The sequence below is a fragment of the Astyanax mexicanus genome, chromosome 6 (assembly GCF_023375975.1).
Source record: "Astyanax mexicanus isolate ESR-SI-001 chromosome 6, AstMex3_surface, whole genome shotgun sequence".
Lineage (NCBI taxonomy): Eukaryota > Metazoa > Chordata > Actinopteri > Characiformes > Acestrorhamphidae > Astyanax > Astyanax mexicanus.
Window position 1 is genome coordinate 38,096,492 of NC_064413.1, and position 17,453 is coordinate 38,113,944.

At 36.5% G+C, this 17,453-nt stretch overlaps 1 protein-coding gene across 5 annotated transcripts in view; it reads left to right on the plus strand.

Annotated features, from left to right (window-relative positions):
• The first annotated feature begins 881 nt into the window (after nucleotides 1–881).
• Nucleotides 882–17,453, plus strand: part of ulk4 (unc-51 like kinase 4) — a 121,733-nt gene continuing 105,161 nt past the window's right edge. Inside the window, exons 1-18 of one of the 5 annotated variants that reach the window (XM_022673657.2) lie at nucleotides 882–1,197; nucleotides 3,711–3,863; nucleotides 4,008–4,107; nucleotides 4,449–4,588; nucleotides 4,752–4,911; nucleotides 5,060–5,161; nucleotides 5,404–5,487; nucleotides 5,575–5,650; nucleotides 5,895–5,999; nucleotides 7,455–7,549; nucleotides 8,569–8,638; nucleotides 9,654–9,711; nucleotides 9,944–10,051; nucleotides 10,159–10,219; nucleotides 10,335–10,528; nucleotides 11,539–11,585; nucleotides 12,263–12,341; nucleotides 16,009–16,116. In XM_022673657.2, the coding sequence (XP_022529378.2) occupies nucleotides 3,726–3,863; nucleotides 4,008–4,107; nucleotides 4,449–4,588; nucleotides 4,752–4,911; nucleotides 5,060–5,161; nucleotides 5,404–5,487; nucleotides 5,575–5,650; nucleotides 5,895–5,999; nucleotides 7,455–7,549; nucleotides 8,569–8,638; nucleotides 9,654–9,711; nucleotides 9,944–10,051; nucleotides 10,159–10,219; nucleotides 10,335–10,528; nucleotides 11,539–11,585; nucleotides 12,263–12,341; nucleotides 16,009–16,116 (1,725 nt within the window). In that variant the 5' untranslated portion in view covers nucleotides 882–1,197; nucleotides 3,711–3,725. Of the gene's footprint in view, nucleotides 1,198–2,445; nucleotides 2,634–2,671; nucleotides 2,900–3,710; nucleotides 3,864–4,007; nucleotides 4,108–4,448; nucleotides 4,589–4,751; nucleotides 4,912–5,059; nucleotides 5,162–5,403; nucleotides 5,488–5,574; nucleotides 5,651–5,894; nucleotides 6,000–7,454; nucleotides 7,550–8,568; nucleotides 8,639–9,653; nucleotides 9,712–9,943; nucleotides 10,052–10,158; nucleotides 10,220–10,334; nucleotides 10,529–11,538; nucleotides 11,586–12,262; nucleotides 12,342–16,008; nucleotides 16,117–17,453 lie in introns of those variants that run through there. The other 4 variants (XM_022673654.2, XM_022673656.2, XM_022673653.2 and 1 more) reach the window with 4 other exon arrangements.

Here is a 17,453-nt window from a genome sequence, read left to right on the forward strand (position 1 = left end):
GAGACGAATATTAATGTACATCCCTAACTAAGAGACCAATTTCTAATACTGTTTTTCCTCTGTCCAAGGTTAGACACCAGACAGGCACCCCATTAAGAGGGGCACATGACATGGGTGATATCTTGACAGAAATAGAAATAGCAGGGGTCACTTTATCTGATTTGATCTGGCAGTAGGAGAGTTAGTTGCAACTGTTAAATTGGCAACTCTAAGAACATGGCTGACTTCTTTTAAACGTGCATTCAGGCCTAACAATCAATTACTGGCTGTTACTGAGTTTCAGTACAAAAGTGTAAGTGTAAAACAATAAAAACAGAGATCAGTTAAATAATCAGTCATAGATTCTGAGAAGAGGTGGGCAATGTGGTAAAATACTGTATCAAGCCATTTGCACAATAGTGTATATGTATTGCAATATTTGGATATTCAGACAAAATGACTTAGTGGTGTCAGATTCTTAAAAACTGCTATATAATTTTAATAATTATATAAGCTGTATTTTTTAAAACAAAATGTCACTGTTTGTAATGAAATGTGGTCAGTGAGTCAGTGTTCCTTAAGTAATGTTATTGTTTTTAAAGTAGAGAAATGGAGATTTGACTGTAAGCAGATACTGTTAATCTGCTAGTGAGATCTGCTGAGCTTATTAAAAGTTGCTGACTGATGGGGACTCTTGGCAAAGATCAGGTCAATGAATGAGAGAGAGGTCAGCAAGTAAGCAAGAAACAGAGTATGATGAGAGTAAAACTAGCTCACACATGTTCTCCACAGACCCTCAGAGTTCCTGACAGTACAACAACAGGTTCACAGCGTGGAGGCTGAGCTCAGCTGAGCAGGTTCACAGAGAGAGCACAGCAGCGTTTATCACAGGAAGACCAACTTATCTACTTACCCAAGGAATGGGGGTGTTTTCTGTAGGACTGATTGTTCAGAGACGGGCTTTCTCCTCCCTTTATTATTATTACTCCCACAACCACCGCCTGCCCGAGAGCCTCCTAGTTTAACTAAAACTAATGAATAAATAATTAAACTACACCAAGACTACTTCCACAACAACTTCCTCAGAAGAAGCCAGGCGCTGTTGATCCTAGGATGTTTGGTTATCTGGAGCTGGAGGTGTAAAAGAGTCTCTCCCGCAGGAAACAGGTCCTCTTTCAGGCTGAAACGCGAGGAGTGAAAAAAAAGTGACCGTAGCCGGTGAGTTTCAGTGACCATCCATCTGTTTTAATCCTCAGTGCGCGTGAGCTGCCCGTGCGGCTCTGTGTGGCCGAGGAGAGATGAGGAAAGTTATCTGCTGAGTGGTGAAGACATTGTAAAAGAAGGTCGGTGCCCTTAAACCGTTTCCTTCTCAAAAAGCCGGTGTGTGAACCAAACAGCGCACCTCTCACATAGCAGCTCCACAGCCCTCCCTTCTCTTCACTCTCTCTCTCTTTCTCTCTCTCCCCATACAGCAGCATTCACAGTCCGTGACGTCACCCAACCCAACGGACCCCCCCTCTCCTCTCCTCTCCTCTCCTCTCCCCCACCACTGTGCCCACCCACAGCTAGGAGGCGCTGTTTAACATTGCAATTTATAATTCGCGTCTAAAAACTCCAGAGAAAAGTGGATAAAGCCTAACAAGCATTGGAATGAGTCGAGAAACATTTGCTACACCTCCTTTCCGTTCCTTCCCCTCCTTCCCTCTTCAGAGGAGACGAGGAGAAAGAATGGAGAGAAGGAGCAGTATTTAGGGAAATAGAATAGAATAGAATTCTTTATCAGTAGTCTGAGCCAATCACAGCACTCATTATTAGCTCCTCTAACACTGCCCAGCCAATCACAGCTGCTGCAAACAGTCAGCAAATATATGGTCATCCTTTTAAAATGTGGATGTCTAAATAGAAAATACTACATTTCTTAAATGAGGTGAAATTACGTCACATTATGATAAAATAATGTAATGTATTTTCAAAATAGGGGTGTTCTAAAACTTTTTAATGGCAGTGTATTTCATCGTTACATTTACTCATAGGAATGTTTCATTAGGTTCCAAGAACTTTATACATACTTTATGCATTATTTTGACTGAATGGAACAAATGACAGAAGTAGGTTTGTACAAATAAGTAAGATAAGATTAATTTTAATGATTCCAAACCTCACAGGAAAAAAGAAGTGTATCTTTGATTTCATAATAGATAAAGTATGAATAAACAGAATGATAACTGTAACAGGTTGTGTAGTATAGATGGGAAAGAATTGGTCGTGTTCTACATAGTTGTATGAATGGGCAGGCATACTATACTGAGACTATAGGCTTCTATAACTAAACCTTTATCACAACCAAACCTTGTGAAATTAGTTTTCCAAACAAAACAATGCCTCATGAACAGTGAAAGGGAAACGGGTATCTCTAACCGTTGAAACGCGCATGCTCACTCCACTGCAAGCTGTGAGCGCGTGCTGTCTGCAACTTAGCAACGGGGGGACAGCTCAATCGTGGGTGTGCAGGGGCGCGCAGAAAAACAAAAAAGGACCCTCAGGATGTTTGTTGTGTTTAAAACCACAAAAACGGACGTTTATATCTGTGTTTATTTGTGTTAAAAAAAAACAATAGAAAGGGATAAGGGATTCAGTATTCTTAAACAATCAGTGTAAGTACTAAATAGGCAAAATTCCCCCATTTCTAATGTTAAAACACTCCAACTTTGTTTCCGTCTGACAGCTGTTTATCTCTTTCGCGGTTTATTAAGAAGTTAAATTGAGTTTTTGAGCGTTAATGCATCGCTATGATAAGAAAAGACGCACTCAGAAATTTAGGGAAACATTTCAGTCAGTGTTTTCACCTGGTAGAGTTTGTTTGAACTTTTAAGGAGTTCCCAACGCCTTAAGTTTGCAGCTGGCTAGCATTGTAGGCACTGTAAGTATTAGCTAACTTCAGCTAGCTAGCTAACTACCTAACTGGCTAAGACGCTGCATTGTGGGTAGCACAGTTTAGTATTTTTTTACGTGCTTTGCGAACAGTTTCATTAGCTACTAAGAATACGAGATAGTTACGTCAACTTTTTAGTTAAAATAAGCTAGTGGTAGTGAGTAGGTTTAGACGTTCTAGTCTGGTGTGAAATATGATAGGGAATGTGTTCTTAGTAAGTTTGTTAGCCTGGTTAACGTTAAACAGTTAAAGTAGTTAGCTAGTTCAGTATTACAGCTTTGACATTTTAGCTACCTCCTAAGTATTGACTTACTGTGGGGGGCACACTTGGTATAAGGGAGAGAGAGAAAGGAAAGGAGGTAGAGAGAGAGAGAAATGGAAAGAGAGAGAGAGAGAGAGAGAGAGAGTGAGTGAGTGAGTGAGTGTGCGAGCAAGTGTGTTTAGGAGTACATGATAAGAGAGTGTCTTGCAAGCATCATTCAGCATCATTCATCATTTTTGTGTTAAGAAGCTTTTTCCAAAAGATTTATTCTCCTCTGAGCTATTCAGTTGGAAATATATATATATTTTTTTATAAAATTATATATTAACAATACAATTGTTCTCACACAGTACTGAATGTACAGTAAATGTTATTGTTTTTACCCAGTAATGATATTTTGTACATTCGGTGGGAGACCTAGTCCACAATCTCTTTTAAATTATTTTTGCTAATTTAGAAAAAAATATTTTTTTTCTTAGAAATGTATTTACAAAACATGAACATTTTAACAGTATCTTATAACAATCTTCTCTTTAGCAGTAAGTGTCCCAAATGGAAAACTTCATTTTGTATGAAGAAATTGGACGAGGAAGCAAGTCCGTTGTTTACAAGGGCAGGAGAAAAGGGAGCATACATTTTGTGGCCATCATCTGCAGTGAGAAGACCATGAGGCCTGAATTAACCAACCATGTGAGTAACATAGAAAGATAAAGTATTAATGTTTTGAATCTATAAGTGCACAAAACAGGCAAGCTTCAAGTTTTTGATCTGTTTCAGTGTTTAAATTAAAATGATTAAAATGTTTGTTTCTCTTTGTGCTACTGACATGAACAGGTCCGACTTGCACATGATCTCAAGCACGACAATGTGGTCTCTTTCTATGAGTGGTACGAGACTAGTAACCATCTCTGGCTGGTGGAGGAGCTGTGCACAGGTTACTATCAAACACAGATATTATTTAGTTATATTGGCTAAAAAAACAACATTGAGGAATTGCATGTATATATTGTCTTGCATCCTAATGTGGTGGCACTAATCGAATGAATACCATGAAAAATAATGGTTGTCAATTTTTGTGAAGCTGACACCAGTAAATACATAATTCTTGATATTTGATTATTTAGGAGTATTTTATCCTATTTAGTTACACAGATAGCATTAATGCCCTGTGTTTTTCACCCCTATTGCATATTCACTGGGTTGTTTTTTCTTTTTTTGATTATTAAGAATGTAAGATACATATATTTTAGTTAATTCCAGTTGTTCTCTTCATAGGAGGAACTTTGGATTCAGTTATTTCCCAGGATGAATGCTTATCTGATGATATTGTGCGTGAATTTGCCAAGGACCTAATTAAAGGACTAAAGTACATCCATGACTCTGGCATAGTGTTCTCTGATCTCACCCCTGCTAAGGTATGTCTGCATATACCAATACAAAGTAACACAAAATATTTTTAGGTATTCCTGTTTTATTGTTCTACTGTTAAACTGTTAAAACAGGTACTCTAATAATTAATGTGTGTCTGTAATGACCAATATTTGTACCTGTATTCTGAACGTGCCTGCTTATGTTTAGATTTTGCTGGATGGTCCAGGGACTCTGAAGTACTCTAATTTTGGCTTGGCTAAAGCACAAGGGGAAAACCTTGAGGACTTCTTTGCTCTTGTGATGTCAGAGGATGGTGGAGACAAAGAATGTGCCACACCTACAAAAAATATCAGGAACCGAGCTCAAGGTCCGTACCTACCATCAGCACTTTATACATGTATAAAAAATATGATTTCTAAGGGTTTACACTTTACACAAAGCACAACGGGACATAGATGTAGTTCAAGTGTGCCTAATCTTGGTGCCATCTGTGCCATTTATCTAATCATCTTCAGGTTCTCCACTGTACTGTGCACCAGAGTTGCTGAGAGGGTCTACCACTAATATCTCCAGTGATCTGTGGGCTTTGGGGTGCATTCTCTATCAGATGTTTACAGGTCAGAACATTTTTACCCTTAAATACTGCTCAGAAAAATATTTTACTGGCAGGATTTTAAGTTCTTTCACTATATAAATATAATATAAATGTGTGTGTGTTTACACCAAATAGCTAAATGCTTAAATAAATTAAATAAAAATAATTGTAGCTGTAATATGACTACATTGTGGTTAACAACATAGTATTCGAGTGCAACAATGAGGCAGTGAATGTCAATCTTTGGTCTTTAATTTTTTGCAGGAAACCCACCATTTGTCTCTGAGACCTTTACTGAGTTGGTTGATCTTATTTTACATGAAGATCCTCCACCTCCAGTACAAAAAGGTAACATTACCAACTCTTGTCCACAATTTGTATAATTATCGCTAAAGGTTTTGACAGTTTTAAAATGTAATTGTGCTTTTTTTTAAGGTTTCACTTGTTCTCCGCCCAGTCAAGAGTTTCAAAGCTTACTACAGGGTCTGTTGCAAAAGGACCCTTTAAATAGGTAAATCAGCTGGATACCCTAAATGTGCTTAGCCACTTCTAAAATTTTAAAGTCCCGTATATAGTGCGCATATCATCACTGACTTACTCTTGCTTTTTTATTTTTTTTTTTTTTACTGTGTACCATTTAAATTAAATGACTTGTAGAAAAGCATACTTTATTTTCGTGTAATTGAGTCTAAGGCATTTAAATAAATTTGACATAAGCTATGGAAGATATACCAATACCACTCTATTCCATACAGGCTGAACTGGGAACAGTTGTTACTGCACCCTTTTTGGAGGGGAGCATTTTTAGTGGAGGGCTCATCAGAGGGTGTTGAAGATGAAGATGCTTCTCTTACTTCCAGGTAATTTTAATTGCTGTGACACCACTGCTTAGTGCTTATCTATGATCCCATTCCAGTTTTTGTTTGTTTTTACTACAGTGTTGAAAGACTGTCAACCATATCTCACAGTCTGATGAACATTTAAGAAAATTCACTGCTTTACACTATCACAGTATACAGATGTCACAATTTGCCCTCTTGTTAGTTTTTATGCTTTTCCTTGCTGCTGTTCTTCTTTTTCTTGGTCTTCGTCTTATATATCGACCCTTAAAGAAAATGGGGTAAAAAAAGATTTTTGGTGAAAAATGGCCTTGCTATAGGTAAAGATTATAGTTTATTGATGTCTAAATTGGAAAATAAATAAGAAACCCATGATCTGATGCTCCTTTTAACTATTTATTTTTTATACTTTGAAAATAGGAACACATTGGTGAGTTTGTCTGTCTGTACACTGTATGATAGCCACCTTTTTTGTACCGTGGTACACCTAATGTTGGTATACTGATGCAACCCTGTTGTTAAAGTACTTCATTTATTCTATAACCACAAAGCACAAATTAAATCACAATATAGATTTTTGCATTTGTTTGACGAATGTATACAGACAAAATTAACATTTGAACCATGTTACACAAGTGGGCGGCTGTAGTGTTAGCAGTCTTTGCCCAAGTACTCTTATTGGTGTAGCATGGTGTGCTTGCCTGGCCAGGGAATTAAACACTGGTTTGGTATGGGACTGGCAGTGTTACACTCTACGCCACATCTACCACTCCATTACCATTGCGTCACTGTTTTAGTCTGTTAAGAAAATAGAAAATATACAGAATTTAACCAATAAAAAATGTGAATTTCCAGTAAAGCCTTACATACAGAATATCCTTTCAATTAATCAGAGGGATGGGTGTAGTTCACACTTTAGTGTTTGTAAATCTTGTCCTCATGCACTTTACAATAGGTCTTTGTAAAGCCCTACAAGGTCTGGAGTTCAGCTCTCTAGATGGAGCTGGACTACTTGTGCATTGCTAAAAGACAAGAATTGAGAACCACTAGAGCACACATTAAAGCTATTGAAACAAAGCACATTATTGAAATAATATAATAATTTAATCCAGTGCTGTAGAGAGGAATAAGCTGCCTCTGTGCCTTGCGTGCTGAGGGCAAGGATTATTTTAGCACTGACAGCAGTAAATGTGAGTAACCCTTAACAAAGGCCATGTGAGGCACTGAGGGGCCTTACAGGCAAAAGGGGGGCATTTTTCATAATAGATTATGGTAATACCTACATTCTAATTCTGCCGTTAAACTGTGATGACAGCAGTGTTCTCTGCATGTGGCGTACAAAAAAAGGAATAATCATAATAAAAAAATATATATGCATATTTTTTCAACAATCAGCATTTAAAAGGAAGGCATGTGAAAATCAGTAAACATCAGGGATGACATTAACCCAGTGTCTACTTGTGTTGTGTATTTTAGTGTACAGTTGGAATCAATGTCCTCTCAGGCATCAGTAGTGGCTCGGGCAGCAGCTGCTTCAACTAACCAACAGCTCAGCAAGTCCTTCACATTAGGTAATGCAGTAGGCATGACACTGTACACGTACACCTCAGGCTGTATGATCTATCTGCCTGTATTGCACATAGATCATACGTGGTTCGCCCAATTTTTTTTAATAATTTTTTTTAATATATGTGTATATTAGGTAAAAATAAATGTTGTGTACTCTTAACTGTACAATTGTTATACAGATACTATTTTATCATGTAAGACAGCAGTGTGCAAAATTCTAGCATTGTCTTTGTAGACATGAGTCCACACACGTGTTCATATGCTCAAGGATTAGACTGCAGTTGGTTAATACCACAAAAGAGGCCATAGGGCAGTGTCATAAAGACATAGGGCAGAAGAGTGAGCTTATGTGAAATTGTCTTTTTGAATGATGTATTATAGACACAGAACAGTACATTCTGCTGCAGTGCTTGGGACAATCTGCTTTAGCTATCCAGGCATGTCACAGTAAATCTGCACTAGGTTCCTCTACATGTTTCTGTACTGTGTCTTTAACACTAATATATATGCGAATGGTTAATGTTACTCTTCATTAAAAGATTAATGCAAACAAAATCACTCCGTATAATCAGCATACATAATAGTCATCTTGCTCGACACAAAAGGAAAATTGGCACTGTTTTCATTTTCATGACCTACTTATTAGAGGCAGATTATATCTCCCCAATATTATTTATTTATTTATAAGATCTTCAATACACAAAAGATATTATTAATATGTCGAATCAGTGATGTATTAAGGCATTTGGTAGAATTATAGGTTTAGGCTTTTTTTTTATATCACAATCTATATTACAGAACAACAAAATATCACAATTTAATTATTTTTTCCTTATTATGCTGCCCTAGGTTAAAAGACACTCAAATGACACTTTCAATTATTTTTTAATTAAGGAAAGTTTTGTAATATGAGCACTTTAAGTTGACCACATCAGGTATTATAGAGATATAAAGTACATGCGTATCATTTCCTATTCTGTTGTATTACATATAGTTTTCTTTTTGTATTTATTTTTTTCAGAAAGTATGACTGAGTTTAGACCCAAGCCTGTATTGGAAACAGGTGCCAGAGAATCTATTTTCCTTTTAAGGTATGTCAGCCCCCGCCATATAAACTTTGTGCAGACTTATGTTTATCAGTTACATTCTATCTATTAGTAGTTGTGTTCTGTTTGATTGTGTTTTGCAGTTACATTCTACATTCTATGTTCATGTTAATAATCAACATACAGTACCAGTTTGGACGCATTTTCATTCAATGTTATTATTTTATATTTTATATGACACCCTACATTGTAAATTAATACTGAAGTTTTTCAGACTATGACAGAACACATAAGGAATCGTATAGTAAAAAAGATGTTAAACTAAAAATCTTTGTAAAGCATTTATGTGGGTTTTTATATGGGGTGTCAATGTTTCTGAAGGTCTTTGAGACTACACTTGAGGATAGTTTTAAAGTTTTTGGATTGACTGACCTTTATTTCTTAATTTCTTTTTTTTGAGTTGAGTAGTTCTTGCCTTAATATAGATTAGAACATTACTCAAATAGGGCTATTCACTGTATGCTGACTCTACCTCTTCACAACTTTACAACTGATGCTCAAACAAATTAAGAGGCCGGTTCAGCACAGCTGTTAACTGAAAACCATTCCAGGTGACTCTACCTCACAAAGCTGAAAATGCCAAGATTTCCAAAGCTGTCTTAACAAGAGGTGCCTGCTTTGAAGATCTAAAATATTAAATATTCTGGCTTATTTAACACTTTTTTGTTTACTTAATAATTCCATAGTTTTTTCTTTTTGTTTTGGACGACTTTATAATTATCTACAATGAAAAACATTTTTATATAATAAAATAACACTGACTTTAAGATGTGTCTAAACTTTTCACTATTTAATATGTATGTTCAGTGCAGTTTAATTAATTAAACAAATGCATTTAATTAATTACACTAATATGCATTGTAATACATGAAGGCTTAATTGATTTTATGGCACATGTTTTATACATGTTTTATATAACTGACTATACGGGGAACAAATTTACAAAACGTACTAATCTACATTTATTTGTTTCTTCCTTTTATTGTATATTTAATAATAGTTCATGCCCAACTCCCAGAACAAGCAGTGCTACCAAAGAGACAGACAAGGACGTCAAGGTACTATTAAGTGTACATACACACTTTTTTATGCTAAAAAAAAAACATATCAGGAAAGAGATGCATCTTTTTATAAGTGTAATCTCTGTCCATCTAATAAATGAAGTTGAGGGGGCATTTATTCCATTGGTGGTACCATACCACCACCTAGTGGATAATAAAGTTATAAAGTTTTTCAAGCTTGAAACCAAATAATGATTTATTATAAATGTTCTCTCCACTGTAATCTCAGGATAGCACTGTATTGGAGGATTTTCAGTGCGATGGAGGTGCAAACATTAAGGCGCTCTTATACACAGACTCAGACCTGACTGTGACTCCTATCATGGATAACCCTAAGGTAAACCTGTTTGAATTTTTCTACAGTGTGTAGAACTGTGAGGCACATGTACTTAGTTATTTTATTGAAACAGTTTGGAAAAAAAAAATACTTTTTTATTTTCACAGATTCTGAAAACTGCTCCTGTCCGTTTTGACTCTAAAACACTGTGTGTCTCTGCATATTCAGGTGAAATATAGGCCCATAGTTTTTAATAAATCTGTAACACAAAATTAATCAGCATTTTTCATCACGCCATTTTTGTAAAAGTTTCTTTTTCTCCTTTTTCTTCTTTCTTCTTTAGCTGAGCGTTTAGTGTGTCTCAGCTCAGGTGACTGGTCTGCGTTCCTCCAGCAGATATGTTCTGTCCTGGAGTCTGTGGAACGGCAGGGATCTGGAACCACCAACTCGCCACGTGCTAAACTCAACCTGCTCTGTTATCTTTGCTGCGTCAGTGGCCACAGAGACACAGCTACTCGTCTTATGCACTCGCAGCTGGTGAGACTTTCTCCACTCACTGTCCTTTTTCATTTAACAAATAAAATAATAATATATAAAAATACACAAAAATGTGTATACCATATAGTATTAAAAATAAATGTTGGAAATATAATGATTACAAATTATGTTAAATAACTATTTAATGTTTATCTACTCATTTTACAGCACAAGTTCTGTTTATACTGAATTTATCCTAGAAGTAAAATTAAACGTAGCACATTTTGTTGATTTATTTATTTTGCCAGTAGCTAAAGTCAGTAACTAAACAGAAAATGAGTATTAAAATAGGAGGAGGATAGTAGTAGTGTGTTGTGTGCAGTGGATATGTACTTGTTTTCACTTAATCCACAACATGTAATTTTACTGGAATGTCCAGAGTTTTGAAATTGATTTTTTAAGGCAATTGGGATCAGGTAAGTAGATAAGTCTACTGTCTAAAGTTTAATTCATTACTAAACATAAGCTTTTTGTTTATTTGAGGTTATGCTAAACGACTGAATAGAAACATATTGTTATTATTGCTATATAGCCATTGTGTGCACTCTAAAGCCTTGAACCAAAGCAACTACAGTGCAATTGGTAATATCTGTGAATTCCTTTGGCTCAAAATGAGGTATACCTTTTGAAGTGGGTGTGTGTTTGGTTGTATCGGAAACACAACAATAGTCTATTAGGGGGCGTTAAGACTGCTGAAAATGAGCTTCCTTTTCCTCTGCTTTCATAGGGAATGCCTGTCCTTACTGTCTGCACCTCTGTTTTTTTACACACACATTTATTGAGTGGCTGTGAAAGAAGAAAAAAAAAAAGATTAATTTTTGGAAAATAAATAAAGAACCTCTCTGCATCTGACCACTAGGTGGCCACCAACAACAATATTTCAGTAATCCAGTTGCTCCTTTTGCTCCTGCTACTAAGAGTTATGAAGGACATTTTTTAACAAATTACAATAAATAATGCAAACTTATAATTGTAATTATAGAGAACAATTTCTCTCTCTCTTTTTTTAGTTTCCAGTATTGATCCAGCAGCTGAAGCATGCCCCTAACTGGGATGTGTAAGTACACAATTTACTGGCAGGATTTGTCATTTAGTCACACCAACTTGAATTCAACAACTTGTATAGTTGTTTTTAATAAATACATTTTGCACTGCATATCTGTGTTCTAATTTAACCCAAATGAATATTTATTTTTAGACAGAACAGAAAATGGTTAAAGTACTTTAGTGACCATTACAATAATATGTCATTAGAATTATATTTATATTTTAGTGGACGTTTTAATGAGGTTAAATGTAGAGTATGAATATACAGGGTTGTCATACATCTGTAATTAGTGATCAGAAAAGTATTGTTTTGTTTTGGCTATACACTAAAATAGAACTTCAGCTAATGAGGCGGCGGCTGCCTAGGATAATAATGCATGTCTAGAAAGAGATAAGGAAAAAGGACACTGAAATTATCTAAAAATATTTCCCCTACTGTAAAAGAGAGCAGTAGAAGATGTTAAAATGCATCAAGCAAATTAGATTAGCCATTAGATCTCTGGCTGTTGAAAACGATGCATTTTTTTAATAAAACAAAATTACACATGTTTTAATAGAACTCAAGTAATTGTGATGACCATAGATATGTATGTGATGCTGAATTTTATTTTGTGTTAACCTATATAAGTAACACTATAAAGGTTTTAGAATTGCATTGTTAATTGTGAATATTAACTGCATGTCTAGGAAGAACAAAGTGATGAGAGTCATTGGCCTGTTGGCCACTCACTGCACAGAAATCAGAGAGGATGTTCCTATTGCAGAGGTAAGTGTGATTTGATACATGCAACTATTACTCTGTTTTCATCACACATTCCATATACTTCGACCCTTATCAACCTTGATCTTATACACTCTTTTCCAAGTCTTTTTAATCTATGTTTGGGAGCATCTGATCAAAATAGGTATAAAACTGAAATAAAACCCTGAAGGGAAACAAATGTCCATCTAATTTCTCCTTTATTTAAGTATTAAATGACCTGTAGTGTGTCAGAAATAAAATGCAGATTGTAATTAGAATTAATACATGAGGATATAAGCTATATTTAATTGTGTTGGCTGAAAGATTTCTGGCTACCAGCGTTAGTGTGAATGCCTTGTCCACCCTGATGTAGACCTGCAGGCTCTCAAGCACTGTAGTCAGTGGTAAATTCAAGAAACACCAGCAGGTGTCACTGTAGCATCACCACTGTAGCATCACCATCATCATTCCACTCGTAAAATGAGGAAAATGCATAACAAAAATATTCTTACAGTACAGAACCTGTAAATTGAGAACAAGTAAAGTTTTATACTGCCAAAGGTTGTTTTTTCTGGTTGCATACTAAGTAATATAATGTACATACAATATTTTAAAAGCATTATAAAATCATCAAAGGCATTGTAGTAAATGATTTCATAAAAGCACATTTTTTCTGATGTTGGCACGAAGCAACGGACCCTCCCATCTAGATCCTGAGTTCACACAGATTCACCTTAAGTTCCTGTACAGACAAGTCTGTGTAATTTATTCCCATAGAACAAAAATAAACTCGAAAACCTGCAAAGGGACTGTGCCACAATGGCCGGCAGCCGCATTCTACGAGGCTTAGTGTTAGGAAGCGCGCAGAAGAGACTCCTCATGCATGCGCATTACCTCTCCCCTCACTCTTCCCAAATGCTTGTTCGAAATGTTCTGTTCCAGCCACCCGCCATTTTAGGCACAGCAGGCTGGTGTTGAGAAAAGCTGTGGATCTTGAGCCTGTGTATGGCTCTCTACAGGGATCCTGCATCTGAACGGCCGCTCCTGTCATGGCGATTTTTGTCTCAGGGTTTCTCTTTGTTCACAATGAGAAAGGCAGCGCTGTTTTCCAGTGCTTTCTCCAATGCATTCTCTCCATTCTCCATGTCGCTGCGGTCAGGCATATGCTGCTCAGAGGACAATTTCGGGGGCTAAGTTGAAGTTTTATTAGGGGTTCGCAGCTCGGGGATGGTGGAGACGTGTGGTAGTGACAGGGTGTGGTGTTCTACTCTAATGTAAGCAGTGTCTAGTGTAAGCTGGTGTCTCTGCCATGGAAGATTAGCTTCATCTGACATTCAACTATTGGGCAGAAAGCAACAGCTGAAGGAAACTTTGGACTAATTTGTTGTCATGGCAACGATAAAAGCCTCTATAAATAGATGTGTCACAAAGGCTTTACTTCAAGAGAGTGGCAATTGCGGAATTAAAGGTAGAGCAAAGTCTCTCACACTCTCACTCCTATTTCTTTTGCTCTCTCGCTCTCTGTGTTATATAGGCTTATAATTCTCTTTGAGAATTCCTCACTGTGTTCTCCATGAATACTTGAGCACTAGTCTAATGAACTGGTAAATTAATCATTGTCCCCGGCTCAGACAGCTATCCCCAGTGCCACTACCCTAAGTTCACATCTCTCAATGGAGGCTGATAACACTGCCCTTAACCAGTCTCCTTCAGCCTCAGCCGCTATAAGAGGACGGATGTTTTAAAGAGGCTGTGAGGCTGCAAGTTTTCTTTTACATAGTTATCACTTATTAAGAATGTGGCTTAAAAAAAGTGCCCCTTCCCCACCTATACTTCGCATCGGAATCTAATGTAAATCTAGAATGTGTTAGTATGTGGAGGCTCTGCAGTCACTGCTGCCTGAGGGAGTGAATATTTCATCGTTAAGTTCTGTGCTATTGGCGAGCAGTCAGAAAGTATCAAGGTTATGATGTGTTTCTCCTGCAGTCTGCAGTTCTTCAGCGAGTTTGAGAGAAATTGCCTGGCTTGGTGAACAGCAGCGAGGACTGGTACTTTTATAGGGCTGCACAATTTATTGTGTTAGCTTGGTCATTGCAATGTTGGCATGTGCAATTTAACTTTGCAAAATATTCAGTAAATCTAATTTCTTGCTTTTGTGGTATTTGGTACAATATTTTCACTTGTTCTTAATTTGGACAACATATTTTCCAGAGACAGATTTTTATTTTTACTTTAATCTTGAATACAAGTACATAATTAATATTTTGGGTAATTAACATCTTGTGACTTCTAATGTTATTAATGCTTATAAAAATTCCTGTATTTTAATATTGCAATAGCACAGAAGAACATTTCAGTGTCAGGTTTTCAAATATTATCAAGCCCTCAAACTTAACCTAATTATTTTTTTGTCACTGTGGTCATCAGTATAGCTCTCAGTCCTGCTTTATTATTACTGGTAAAAAAATAAATCTGCTTTCCACACAATTTTGTGGGGTTTTTTTGGTACCTTGCACATTCAGTACTGTACTGTATGAAGAGCACATTTTAAATGTATTAATTAACATGCATATCTTTTTAAAATAACACCCACGCACACATATTTGAATATCCATCTGATCACCACAAACGGAGAGCAAATATGTCCTCAAATGCTACTATTATTACTGCCTCAGGAAAAGATTACTGTGCACCTCATGATTTAGAAAGACATGATTTATATTTATATTGCTAGAGGATTTTGAGCAAGGCTAGGCAGATCATTCTGTTTCAAAGATCAGTCTTAGATCTGCCCTTAAGAAAGATTCTTGGATTATTTATTCATTCATTCGATCATTTATCTGAGTATTTATGAGAAATAAAAAAAATGTACGCTCAGAAATGGTCCACAGCATCAGCCTGGTTAAATCCTCACCATGCAGGTGGGGAATTTGACACTCTACAGCTGATCCTGGATCAGCCACCCGACTCCCACCCATGATCTCCAGCACTATCAGCTGCAGCCCAGAGCTCATCCCAGGCAGCCGTATGAGCCAGTTTTCCACCCACAGCTGTGGAGCAGAGAGAGCCCCGCGGTGCTGCTTAGCACTGCCCAGGCTTCTGCAGCCTGCAGCAGTTCTGCTCTTTAAACCAGTGCATGCATGTGCGTGTGTCTGAGAGTGTGTGTGTGTGTTGATGATGATAATAATGTGTTAAAGGGGAGGTGTGTGGGTATTGGGAAGAATAAGACAGCTTAGCCTTGTTTGTTTTCCCTCTGTAACGGGGAATCATCAGCGTGCGCCTCTCGCTGCCAAGGCGCATCAAACGCAGTCACCAACATCTGTTCCCTGCAAAGTCATCATTTATGGGACTTTACCAGCACGACACTACAGAGGCCCTATTTGCATAGCACCCTGCTGTGAGAGCTGCCGCAGTGAGAGAAAGCGAGCACATCCACCAGCAACCCACATCCGAGTACTGAGACAGATAGAGGGAGGAAGCAATGCTAATAGGGGAGAGCTGGAGGGAGTGTTTAGCATCTGCTATTATCAAGAACGTGTTTTCATTCAAAAATATTTTTATTAAATCCAAAAAAGAATTTTCCCAATTTTATCCTATATTAATTTCACTTGTTTATTCTTTCATTACAGGAAACACTATTTTAGCTTTATATATTATACTGATCTTACTGTTTTTATCTTTCACTCTACAGGCAGTGGCCATGTTCACTGAGCTTATTCGGGAGAACTTCAGAAACAGCAAGCTGAAGCAATGCCTTTTACCACCACTAGGGGAGCTACTGTATCTCATTGCTACTCAGGTAAAAAAAAATGCCATATGACTTGATTATACAGATCTTTGTGTTAACATGTTTTCAAGTCACTTGAAAACAAGTTACATTCTGTTACATTCATGTTACAGTTGAAAACATTTAAATTCTGTTTTACTAGCTGTTCTGCCAATATCTAAGCAAATACGCTATAAATTATTTACACTTTACTCCTTTTTCATTCACTTACACCATATATTTTATAGCAGTTGACATGGGTCAGGTTTGATTTAGCTCATTTCTGTCACTCAAAGGTTTATATTGGGACAAGCCTTTATATATGTGTAACCTAATGAGCTCCACCTGTTTAATAGGGACTTACCACATATTCAGATGGATGGAAAAAAAAACCATATAGTACTTACCAAAACTTGTGGAATATTGATGCAACATTTTACAAACTTGTGTGATTAAAGATGTGAAAAGATGTAGAAGGTTATATATAGTATATTTCAGTAGGCTTATGTAGGCTTATTCTAAAAGGCTAAGTATGTTAAGCCATTATCTCAAGTTTTAAGTTAAAAGGTCAAAGCTCAAAGCCAAATGTCAAAATATGAAATATCAGTATTATGATTATGCTACTACTTTTCAGTGCTGTTGTAATAATTATTTTACAGCAATTAAATTAAAAAGTAGCAGTATTGTTGGATTGAAAACACTTTAAATGCGGGGATAAGGCTCTTTTTAAGGTGAGAATCTTATGTATTGATATACTCAGTTGTTGTATTTCTTCCCCTGTCTTTACTTTGCTGTGTGCCAGGATCAGGAAGTACACCGCTCACACAGCATTTATTGACATTATTGGCTTGGAGGCCTCTGAGGCCTGGGGACTCAAGTGCCCTTGATTGGTTTTAGTTAATGATTTTTCTTTGTTCCCTCAATCTTTCTCTTAAATTAGGGAGAGTGGTTTGAATACCAGATCTCTGTAGGTTGCAACTCCAAGTCAGTCCTTATACAGCCAGGTAAATAATAAATGGAAGAAAATGTAAACTCACTTTATCTTCATTAATAGAAGAAAATCATTTACACACAAGAATATATTTATTTTGGTTACATATTGTGTGTATGCATACTAATGGTAGATTTTTTAACAAAGAAATAAAACAAACTATATAAAACATAGTATATATTATATATTAATGTAACAATTTTATATGATTATATTTTATATTATGATTGTTAGTTTGTATTGTTATAGCTTTGACATGTGCAAATGTAGATAAAAATTGGACTGGTATTTGAACTATAAAAGTAACTTGTAGCTATAAAACAACCTTCATACGGTGTGATTAGTTTGAATATGGAGTTACAACTAAACCCTACTAAAA